Source organism: Chiloscyllium punctatum, chromosome 11, assembly GCF_047496795.1.
Source record: "Chiloscyllium punctatum isolate Juve2018m chromosome 11, sChiPun1.3, whole genome shotgun sequence".
Taxonomy (NCBI): Eukaryota; Metazoa; Chordata; class Chondrichthyes; order Orectolobiformes; family Hemiscylliidae; genus Chiloscyllium; species Chiloscyllium punctatum.
The window spans coordinates 51466650-51479212 of NC_092749.1; the positions used below are offsets into that span (position 1 = coordinate 51466650).

Consider the following 12563-nt stretch of genomic DNA (forward strand, 5'->3'; position numbering starts at 1 on the left):
TTGTCTCCAAATGTTTTTTGATATCAGGTAGAGTAAATCAAGTTGGCTAAAGACTGAAGAAAAAATCAAAAGAACTGCAGATGCTGAAAATCAGAAACAAAAACAGAAATAGTTGGAAAAACTCAATAGGTCTGGCAGCATCTGTGGAGAGAATTCAGAGTTGATGTTTTGGATCCAGTGACCCTTCTTCAGAACTCCAGAGTTCTGGTATGCCATCCTGCACTGTCCATTGCACAAGGGTTGATCCCCTGGCTTGATGGTAATGGTTGAGTGGGAGATTTGCCAGGACATGAGGTTACAGATTATAAAGGAGTACAATTCTGCTGCTGTTGATGGCTGAGGCACCTCATAACTGCCCAGTCTTGAGTTGCTAGATCTGTTCAAAGTCTGAGCCATTTAACATGGTGATAGTGCCACACAACACAATGGAAGGTATTCTCAATATGAAAGTGGGACTGGTCTCCACAAGGAGACAGCTGGCCTCATTCCTGATGAAGAGCTTTGGCCCAAAGCATCGATTTTCCTGCTCCTCGGATGCTGCCTGACCTGTTGTGCTTTTGCAGCAACACACTCTTAACTCTTATCTTCACAAGGACTGTGTGTTAGTCACTCATACTGATACTGTCATGGGGAGGTGTTACTGCAGCGAGCAGATCGGAAAGAATGAGGTCAAGAATGCGTTTAGCTCTTATTGGTTCCCTCATTAATTGCCATAGAACAAGCCTAGCAGCAATGTCCTTTCGGACGTGATCATCTCGACCAGTAGTGCTGCTGCTGAACCACTCTTGGTGGTGCACTCTGAATGTAATTATCCTTCATAATGGACTCTAAAATCTTACCCATTATCAAAGTCAGACTAACCGGCCTGTAATTTCTTGTCTTCTGCCTCCCTCCTTTCTTAAACAGGGCTATTACATTAGTATTCTTCAGTGATTCCTGAAAGATCGCCACCAATCTCCTCAGCTATCTCATTAAGAGCTCTGGTGTGTTATCGATCTGGTTGATGTGATTTATCCACCTGCAATTATCAGAGCTGTAAGCTTCTCCAACATCTTCTTAGTGATGACCATTACACTCACCTCTGCCCCCAATTCTTTTGAAGTTGTGGTATGCTACTCTGATGACTGATGCAAAGTACCTATTTAATTCCCCAACATTTCTTTGTTCCACCTTGACTCATGTTAGCTGCTTACTATTTGCGTGCTGATAGATGATCTTTGGGTTTCCCTTTATATTGGCTACCATTCTGTTCTTACCCACTCTTTGCCAGGTTTATTTTACTCTTCACTTCACCCCTCAACTAGTCATGTTTGGCATGGTCCTCATTGAACAGTTTCCTGATGTGTATCACACACCTTTTGTGTTTCGTCATAATTTCTATTTCGCTTGTCATCAAAGGCTGGTTTCCCGGCAGCTCATGGCAGTGTCTTAGCATGGTGTGTGAGTGGATCCTGCCCAGGCATGTTTCCGAGGCACTGTGGAGGTCGGAGAGGTGGCAGTTTCGACAGCAGCGACGGTATCTGTTGTTGTAGCAATAAGAACTGACAGCTGAGGTCTCACCGGAGAGCGAGATAAGCAGAGGACTCATCCAAGACTGTTGAACTTTATTTTCCTAGTTTAAACTACAAAAGACTGTAATGTAAACTAATATCTGTTTCCTTATCTTTCTACTATTCTATGCCATAATGCTTAGTTGTTTAACTCTCGTTTCTCTTGCTATTTTGTACCTAGGCTTTTTTTTTGTACCTAGGTACCTAAGATGACACCATGTGTGGCAACATTATACATTTCTTACTGTGCTCCTGTACTTCGGTACTTGAGGACACATGACAATAAAGTATAAAACTTACATTCTTAATCTAAATCCCCTCCGTTTTGTTTTTGTTAAATGTCTCTACGTTGTACCCAAAATCTCCCTGTATACATCACCCATCATTTCATTAATATTTTTTCTGTCACTCATCCAATTAAAGTTAGCACTTTTCCAATTTGGATATTCTGTTTTAGATTGTTTCTTGATCATCTCCATTAATAATCTTACAGCATGATGACCAATCTTATGGAAATGCTCTCTCAGACATTTGGTACATATGAACAGCTTCATTCTCCCCCACCAGATCTAGCAATATTCCTTTCTCACTGGATCGAGAACATGGGGCAGCATGGTGGCTCAGTGGTTAGCACTGCTGCCTCACAGCGCCAGTGACCCGGTTCGATTCCAGCCTCAAGCGACTGTCTGTGTGGAGTTTGCACCTTCTCCCAGTGTCTGTATGGGTTTCCTCCAGGTGCTCTGGTTTACTCCCACAGTCGAAAGATGTGCAGGTTGAGTAAATTGGCCATGCTAAATTGTCCATAGTGTTCAGGGATATGTAGGTTAGATGCACTAGTCAGGGGTAAATGTACAGGGTGTGGAATGGGCCTAGGTGAGTTACTCTTCAGAGGATTTGTGTGGACTTGTTGGACCAAATGGCCTGTTTCCACACTGTAGAGATTCTATGATACTAAACAGGGAAAGTTGTTCTGAATCCATTTCACAAATTAATCCCTTCTCTTTACCCTTCAACATTAGCCTAATTGACGTTTGAATAATGAAAGTCCCCATTATCAGTGCTCTACAGATCTTGCACATCTCTGTGATTTTCCCTGCTGATAATACTCAGGTTTCTTTAAAAAATGGAAGAAAGGTACCAATGATACTTCTTCACAAAAGAGTGGTGAGAATGTGGGATTCACTACCATAGGGAATGATCAAAGCAAATAGCATAGAAGCATTTATCAGAATAAGGGAGTAGATGATTACAATGATGTATTTAGATGAAGAGAGATAGGAGGAATTGCAAACAAAGCTTAAACCTCATGCTGTAAGCTTCATCACATATAATCCTATGTTAGTTCATTGTTGGCATTAGGTGAGTGATTATTTTGAGGGGCTGCTTTGGATCTGTGTCTTTTGTTTTATTATACATTTATGAAGTACCTTGGAATTCAGTAATGCCACTTGACAATGTGAGATGTAAAAGAATGCAGGTATTCAAACACTATCGTGCTATTTAAAAACCCTAAACTATTTAACAAAATATTTTAATTTTATAGACAAGGATCAGCAGAAAAGGGAGAGGCTAAGTAAAGCGGTGAAAAACCAGCAGAAGGAAGTTCTGCACTATTATTCAACATCTCAAATGAACTACAGCTCTGTTTCCCCGGCAACAAGCAGAGTAAGTAGATTCTATTGTGGCTATCAAAAGGGAATTGGATCATTGCCTGAAGAGTAAAGATTTGCAGGCCTATGGAGAATAAACAGGAATATAGAGTGAGCTATTTAATTCAAATAGAAAGTCAGCATAGACACAACAGGCCTTCTTCTGTATTGTTACATTCTTTGATTGTAATAAATAAATCAGATTTCCAACAGTTATTTAAAAAGTTCATGTAATTGGAGTACACACATTATGGATTTTGTCTATGTATCCTAAGAAACTTATGCTATTGCTTACTGATCCAAATGGTCACATGGATGCCATTAGTTAGCTATGGCTGGACTTTGTAAAATGCAACAGTGAAATTAATTCAGACATTAGTTTTTTTTTGATGTTGTTCAGTCTATGGGAAAAATTTAGTGCTGCACCAAACAGTTGTTAGCTGGATCCATGTGTGGACAGCAAATTAACTGACATTGCACACAATAAAATGAAAGAAGGTACAGGTATAATAATTGAAGCAAGAGGTGATCTTTACTGTAATTGGAAATCCCGTCTCTATGCCAGAGATTGGCTACATCAGAAGTTCATTGCATGTTCTTTAGGTGAGCGTTCATAATCCCTTTAATTAAAAGTCTCATAACTTAATTTTAAATGTACCCATGATATTAAAAACATTTGCATGTTTCTGGTTCCCTTAAATTTCCCAAGAGGCAATAAAAATACATGTTTCCATTGTTTATTTGTAGAAATCTGTTGGTGCAACCAACCAAAAGACATGAATCACCTTATATTTACTTCCATTGCACTCTATCACTTTGAGAATTCCACTGTGTCCAACAACTCAGTGCAACAACAGAGACAATAGTACTGGCAAAGTAAAATCATAATAGTGTCTTGACAGTGATCTATTATTCAATTTTAATAACTAACACTTTCATGGAATAAAATGGTTTTAAAAAGGACAAAACGTTGACTTAAAATGGCCATGGAAATCACCTGACCACAAATTGAATCATGTTCAGGAAACCAATATGGAATAAGCAAAATTGTCTAAACTGAAATTACTACCTTATCTAAAGACAACAAAAACAGTCAGCTAAGTCAGGGTCAAGAAACTGCACCTCTTATTTTATTTTGTACTCGTATACCTGTTGGACATAGAAGGTTGCCTGCAATGCTCCAGCTCGAAAGGTAGTGAAAGGTTCAGGAACACACAAAACAACCATATGTCAGTAGCTGCTTGACAGGGAATTAGATAAAGAGGAAAAAAAATGATGAGTTACAAGAAGAACAGGAACGTTATCTCTCTCTGTCTGTCTTCTCTCACCTGTTTGCATTGAGAGAACCAGCACTGGTGATAAAGCAATTGGAGAAAACACTCATTTGCCAAGAGTTGAGGGATATTACAAGTGTTGCCACTGATGAGGATACAAAACATCAACAATTCCGACAACTGAAGAACTCTAAGCAGTTTTAAACGACATAACCTTTATGCTTCCTTTTGTCATAGACAACTCCCCATCCCACTATCCCACCTTTTAAAAAATTGGACCTTTATGTCTGTATTGGGTGTATATTTAATTACTTTTCTTGGAATTAGTAGGTGATAAATTCAGCTTTCTTTCACTCAAGAAAATCCTGTGATTGGCTCCTTCATTTTGACCAACATTCCATTTTAATTGAAGTGTGATATAGAAAAAAATTAAATCTTACTCGCTGTCACCAAGGGGGATTAAAAAGAGGGGAGCCGATTTGTTCCTCCTCACTGGTCATAATAGCCTGTAACAAAAATTATTGAAATAATATTTACAGATGTTTCTAGAATTAATCTACTATTCATATTTGTACTTATATATTTAAAAAAAGAATGAGTTATATTTAGGTAACAACTTCCTCAAACCCAAAAAATTTCAAAGCGTTTAACAGCTGATGAAATATATCTGCAGCAATAGAGGGAGTGCAGCAATAAATTTGGGAACAGATAAGTCTCACAAACAGTGATGTAATAATGACAAGCGAACTATGTTTAATTTGGCTTACCCCAGAATGTGGATATCGGGTCACAGAGATGATAAACTTGCACCAATCCATTGTATTGCAAGCAGCTCAGGAAGCGCATTCTGCCTGTGGTGTTAAATGATTTCTTTGCACAGCCAACTGTACTGAGCGCTGAATTAGAAGTAATCATCAGTATTTGGCAGACATTTTTATTGGCTCGTGGTGCTGAAAGATTGCTTGTATTGTGACTGCACACAAGGTGGGTTTCATTCAAAAACTAATTCCATGCCCTAGTACTTTGGGTCATGGTGAAATATGTGACAGAGTCTGAATCAAGGATTGCAGACACCATAATGGAATTCATCTTCACACAGAAGATTGTACCAGCTATAACATAAGGTTCATCTACTGCTTAAGTCACTAGATACCAATCACACACCTACCAACAATCTCTAACAATCAGAACTCTACCCTAACATTTATATGTTATCTTTCATGTATCCACACATATAGCGGTGACACAAATCTCATCTCAATACTCACAGCTAGTACAAACTGTTCAACCATGAAAGTTATATCAACCAAACATTTAGCAGGACCCACATTTGCACAGCTTCCTCTTTCTCACAGAAAATTATGCTTAAAGCATGCAGATACAAAGAGCTGGAGGAGACCAAACATGTCTCCATGATGTAATATGTTTCAACACAAAGATTGGAGCTTTCTGACCACCTTGGGAAAAGTTATTGCTGAGTCTATTTTCATTGGCAGAGATATAGCCATTAATGATGAGGATATCTGCATACTTAATTGTCTCTTGGTATACTTTTCTATTATCCAATAATCTCTTTGGCTCACAAATTGCACATTATGTAAGCCTGCACTTCTTACTTCCTTCCCTCCCCTCACTATTGCTAAACCCCTGCTCCTGTTTCCTTTCAAATAACCAAGAGTTGGTGCTTCTTGTTCATTGTGGGAAAAAAAAGAGACAATGAAGATATCAACTGAACAATTACAGCCACCAGTTCAGATCAAGGCAGGACCTTTGCATGGTGAAATATCAGACATAAGTGTGCAGAAACCTGGATGAAAGTTTAAGAATAGCACAAGTCCTTCTTGCTGGAAGGTAAATGCACACACTGGATCTGCTTCAGAGGACTCAAATGAGAAGTTCAGTGCACTAGACTATAGAAGAAGGCTGATAGTTGTACATAATCAAATATGTGGGGCACTAGAAAGCCTGAGAGAAAGCCAGCTCTCAGCATCAAGAATCTTGGTCAAGTTCAACACCAATTTGGCACAAAGCTCTGTGCAAAGCTTGGAACCCAATCTTTCCCACAAAGAAGTGGTGGCTAACTCCATTGGCATTGCCAAGTCCACTGTGACACTATGTCTGATGGCTAATGCTACAACTCCATTGCAGTGCAAAGAGCTTTTATCAAAGGTCAGTTTGCTGCATTTGAAGCCTATGCAACTGTCATCATTATCTGGATATAATTCTACAGAAGAGTTGCTCAGGACAGCAGAGTAGTCTTTCTCTCTATTCTCCAAAAAAAAAGTAGGATTGCTGGTATTGCCATACAGCTCCATGGATCACAAAAGTATTGTCCACTCTTACAGGATTAAGGCTTTAGGGTCCATCCCTTCTGCACTGCCAACAGCTTTGTTGTTACCTTTCAGCCAGCCAGTGAGATACTACAGCCAATACTGAAATTATGCAGTCTGAAGCTAGGTGTTCTAGGCTTAAAGCTGTGCAAGGTTGTCCACCCAAGTCCATCTGCAGTCACTTCAATTGGAATTCAGCAATCTTCCATCTGCAACTAAAAAGGTACCTTGCAAGTGCATTAGCAGAGTCAAAGACTGCAAGAAGATAGTCAACAAGGGAAGGCAAACTGGCGATTACTACAATTTTGTATGCATTATATTATGTTTGAGTTTATAAGTGTGAATTGGAATGTACATTTTCTGATGATTTGATCTTTATATATTTTTAAAAGAGAACAATGTCTGAATCAAGTATGTTTTTATTCTTTGGTGTGATGTGGACATCAGTGGTCAGCATTTGATGTCTATCCCTAATTACCCTTGAACTGAGTGTCTTGCTAAACCATTTCAGGGAATGGTAAAGAGTCCAAAACATTACTGTAGGTATGGAGCTACATTTAGGCTAGACCAGATAACAACAGGCAGATTTCCTTTCCAAAAGGGTATTAGTGAACCAGATGGGTCATTGCCACAAGGATGATACTTTGGTTGAGTTGAAATGGCATACTCCTTCCATTGTCCAATATAAGCAAGATACCCATATTCAATCAAGCTGTACTTGTGACACATGAACCGCAGTGTTCATCATCAGATCTGATTCCACATTTGGACATTATTTGCTGGTTAATCCTGAGTGTACAAAGAATTATATTAGCAAGTAATTAAGGATTTCCAGCTGACTTCACGGTGTGACACATTTTGTGCGTACTCAAAACATTAATACACAGGGGACTTACTCTTTGCAGACAGAAAGGATATGGTCATGCAATGTGTCTGTTTCAATTCACCAAAATAATTCACAGCCATTAGCTGGTTCATTTATCAGAGCAAGAGTTTGACTAATCAAAGTCATCATGCCTTGTACAAAATTTAATCAAAACCTGGTTGTTAACTGTCAACCATCATTAGCTAGTGCATTGTGCAAGGCAGCGCATTTAACAAGCAGAATCCACTTGCCAACCAGTCAGCATTTCTTATCATACAGTATACATGTTGACTTGCTGATTAAATTGCTTTTCTAGTGAATTGTCCTGGTGAATGTAAGACAAAAAGCTTCAACAAATTTTTTTTTTGGCAATATTCACATTTGATATTACAAAATAACTAATCTCAAATTAGTTCAAATTGGTTGAACTCACCTACTGAAAAATCTCAAATTTATCTCTTACAGGAATATGGTTCAAATGTTTCATGTTCAACAGAGATGTACTATAAGGCAATATTAGGACATTGTGTTAATAAATCATGCTTTATTGTACACAATCGAACCAGACAATATATTCGGCAAAGAACCAAAGACTATTTAAATAACAACCAAATGTCACAGTCATATTTATGAGTAATACAAGACAAACCTCAAAGCGGATCAAAACTCCAGCTCTTGGACAGGAAATCACTTACTTCCTTGGGATAAAACACTTCCAAATGTTCACAGCATCAGAAAAAGTATCTAACTACCTTTCAAAATTGCTAAAACCTGGACAGACCAGTCCCTGGCTTATGTTCAGCAGCTTTAGATCAATCAAAAGCTTCTGGCACTGAGGTGTGCTATGCCTCACTGCCCTCAGTTAGCTGGAGAATGTTTATCCATGCACTGTAATCCCTTATTTCATAGTCCCTTTGGACCAATTGCCCTCTTCCCTCATTTAAAAGTTATTAAAACTTAGCTTCCTAATAATGTGCTCATTAGTCCAGAAGGCCTGGGTTCAAGTCGTGTCTATTCCAGAATTGTATAATAACATCTCTGAACTGGATAATTAGAAAATACCTACACTGCCTTAAAAATAAGGCAATAAAGCAGTTTAGTCTGACTACTTTGCCTCTTAGAATAGAGATGTGTCTATGTTGCACACTGTAAAGGCAATGTTAGCTGATAAGTACCTGAGGTGACTGTTTCCCTTACATTCCAGAGCCTGTCTGCCTTTTACAGTGTAGATAGACTCCATTTTAAAATATAAACAGTTAGTAAGTTGTATTTTTAAAAAAGAATAAAACTACAGATTTCACTAGCTACTGGTTTATTGATTGATTTTTAGCCAATTACAATTACTTGAGGTGCTTTTTCTAATTAATCATTGGTTTCTGGATGATAACTAGCTTTATCAGTATTCTAAGATTAAATGTGCCGTAATCAAAATAATTCTTATCTTAATACATAATGGCTTCTTTCTCTTGCTAGACTAGCAAAATACACTGATTTGTAAAAATAACCCTCTAGAAATGGCTTGATGAACTAAATTTTAAACTAAAATATAAAACACAAGGATTTCTTGTTGTTGATGACTGGGGAGATTTAGCAGTTATCATACATTATTTCATCAACCAGCCTGAATAGACCAGGATTATCTACATTGTAGCCTCCATTCTATTTGCTCTACTTGCTGTTGAACTTGTTCTTCATTCTCTACTCTTATTTCATGCTGTTTACGCCTCAGCTTCTCATCTCATAGGTCCCTCACAATGCTTGATCATGCAATGTGCAACATCTTATCAGAAGCACTGTTACTTTCTCAACTTAGTACTGTAGGCCTGTTCCAGAAAGGTTCAGGTAGTAGAAGTATTGCATGGGGTGGGGGAGCGGGTGAAGGTGGTGGCAGAGTAGGATGCTCCTATCGGAGGTCCTCTGTTCCACCTGTTTTTGTTTCTTTTTTCCTTTCTTTCCTTTTTTTTCCTTCTCTCCCCTGACATGGGGAGACTATGTGCAGAGACTCTGCACTGAGCTGCTAATTGCAATGACTATTTGAAATTTCCTACCTCACTTAAAATCAATCCTTTAATGATGTCCTATTTTTTACTTATTTTTCAACATATAGGCAATGCAACTACTTTTATTCCTCTGCTGTATCCATGAATTGTACCTAGATATTTGTACCTAAGTTGTCACCATAAGAAGGCTGACATTGTGAAAGCTTTTTGCTGTACTCCGACAACGGAGTACACATAACACTAAAAGGATATTGTATTATATATTGTTCAGGACACTGATGCCTTGTTCTATATTATTCCTGTAACACACCTGCTGTGCACGTTCACATGGGTTCATGACCAGAGTCACAAGCCATATCATGAGTGGATAAATAACCCTTGTGATTTGTCATCAGCCTTTGATTTTCCATGCAGTTTCAAAAACAGGTGGCATTGAGCTTTACTGTTGAATGAAGAAACTGTGAATATTATCAGGATAATGTGCATTCCTCTACATGATATTCTGTCTCTAATGATATATTGACTACATATTCAATGAATAGAATTTGATTTGGTTTATCAAAGTAGCTGCTTTCAGATGAAGTGCATGCAGTCAAAAGCAGCAAGATAGAATGAGATGAAACTGTCTACCTATATCAGGAGCCTCAATGATCTCTTATGTAACAATGTACTGCAAATGGTGAGATGCTGGGGAGGACACACATGTAAGTATTAAGCTAAGAGCCACAATCATCATGAGAACCACAAGCGACATTAGGTTTTTTTTTTGGCATTTTACATGTGGCTGCACAGTTAGCAGATTTTGGTGACAATCTCTTTAGTGAATCAAAGATATCTCAAGCCTAGGTCCATATGAAGTTGAAGTGAAAGAATTGCTTCCTAAAAATCCTGAGAGATTATGAACTCTTGTTGTGAACTCTTCTCTCCCCTCTTCTTTCTTGCAACTTGTCCTGCTGTACATGATGTCTCTTAATTCTCCCAGTTATGCCATTAGAACAAGACCCACAAGTTATCTGTGTCTGGAGGTAACTTGTTTTAGCACAGCCTCAATGTGAACAGACAGGTGCATAAGCACCAGCCAGGTTACTCTCTGTAAATTATTCAAACTTTAGGCTAGTTTAGCAAAACTACAAAAAAATGCACACAATTGCACCAGCGGCTTGAACAAATAATCCAGCATCTGACTGTAAGTACTCACGGTGTCTTCAGTTAATGCTAGTTTTGAAAGCAGGGTGGTGAAGGGGTAGAGGTATTGCTCTGCATGCTTTTAGTATATGGAGGTGGACTGGGAAAATCATGTTTGTAGTGAATTGCAAGAAAAGGAATTTGTGGAATGTTTACAAGATGTCCTTTTGGAACAACTTGTGGCGGAGCCCACTAGAGAACAGACAATTCTGGATTTAGTGTTGTGCAATGAGGCAGACTTGATAAGGGATCTTAAGGTGAAGGGACCCTTAGAAGGCAGTGATCATAATATGATTGAGTTTACAGTGTAATTTGAGAGGGAGAAAATAGAAACAGAGGTAACAGTACTACAGCTGAATGAAGACAACTACAGAGGCATGAGGGAGAAGCTGGGCAGAATTCACTGTGAAAGGAGCCCAGCAGGAAAGACAGTGGAACAACAATGGCAGGAGTTTGTGGGAGTAACTCAGGATACACAGCAAAAATTCATCCCTAGGAAAAAGGTTGCATAGTATAGGGAAGAAGAGGCAACCATGGCTGACAAGGGAAGTCAAGAATAGCATAAAAGCAAAAGAGAAAGCATATAATGTGGCAAAGGGCAGTGGGAAACCAGAGGATTGGGAAGCTTACAAAGACCAACAGAGGACAACAGAAAAAGAAATAGGGCTAGAAGAGAATAAATGTCAGGGTAAGCTAGCCGGTAATATAAAGGAAGACTGTAGGTGTTTCTTTAGATATATAAAGGCCAAACGAGAGGGGAAAGTGGACATTGGACTGCTGGAAAATGACGCTGGGGAGATAGTAGTGGGAAACAAGGAAATGGCTAATGAACTGAGTAATTATTTCATGACAATCTTCGCAGTAGAAGACATGAGAAATTCGGAAATTCAAAAGATTTGTCGGGTGTTGGGGTGGAGGAGGAGGAGGGGGGCGAAGAGCTGAGTATGGTAAAAGAGAAGGTACTAGAAAAACTGAATGGCCTGAAGGTGGATAATTCACCTGGACCAGATGAATTACACCCCAGAGTTCTAAGGGAGATAGCTAAAGAGATACTGGAGACATTCATGGTGGTTTTTCAGGAATCACTAGAGTCAGAGAAGGTCCCAGATTACTGGAAAATTGCTAACATGGCACCCCTGTTTAAAAAAGGAGTAAAGCAAAAGATGGAAAATTACAGATCAATTAGCCCAACCTCAGTCATGGGTAAGATTTTGGTGTCCATTGTGAAGGATAAGATTTCTGAATACTTGGAAGTCCATGGTAAAAAAAGGCAAAGCCAGCATGGTTTCATCAAGGGGAGGTCATGCCTGAAAAATCTGCTAGAATTGTTTGAGGAGGCAATGAGCAGGTTAGACCAAGGTGCCGCACATGAGGCAGTTGAGAAAGCTAAGGGCCTATGGTGTTAGAGGCAAGGTGCGAGCATGGATAGAAGATTGTCATGCAAAAAGCAGAGAATGGGGATAAAATGGTCTTTCTGAAGATGACAGCCAGTGACAAGTGGTGTTCCACAAGGCTCAGTTTTGGGACCACAACTTTTCACTTTATACATTAACAATCTAGATGAAGGAACTGAGGGCATTCTGGCTAAGTTTGCAGATGATACAAAGATAGGTGGAGGGACAAGTAGTATTGAGAAGGCAAGGAGGCTGCTGAAGGATTTGGACAGGTTAGGAAAGTAGGCAAAGAAGTGGCCAGTGGAGTACAATGTGG

The 12563-nt window shown here is 39.0% G+C and overlaps 1 protein-coding gene across 1 annotated transcript in view; it reads left to right on the top strand.

Moving 5' to 3' along the window:
* Positions 1-12563, top strand: part of LOC140482597 (spermatogenesis-associated protein 7 homolog) — a 191734-nt gene that overhangs the window by 60719 nt on the left and 118452 nt on the right. Inside the window, exon 5 of the mRNA XM_072580120.1 lies at positions 3094-3215. Within this exon, the coding sequence (XP_072436221.1) occupies positions 3094-3215 (122 nt within the window). The remainder of the gene's footprint in view (positions 1-3093; positions 3216-12563) is intronic.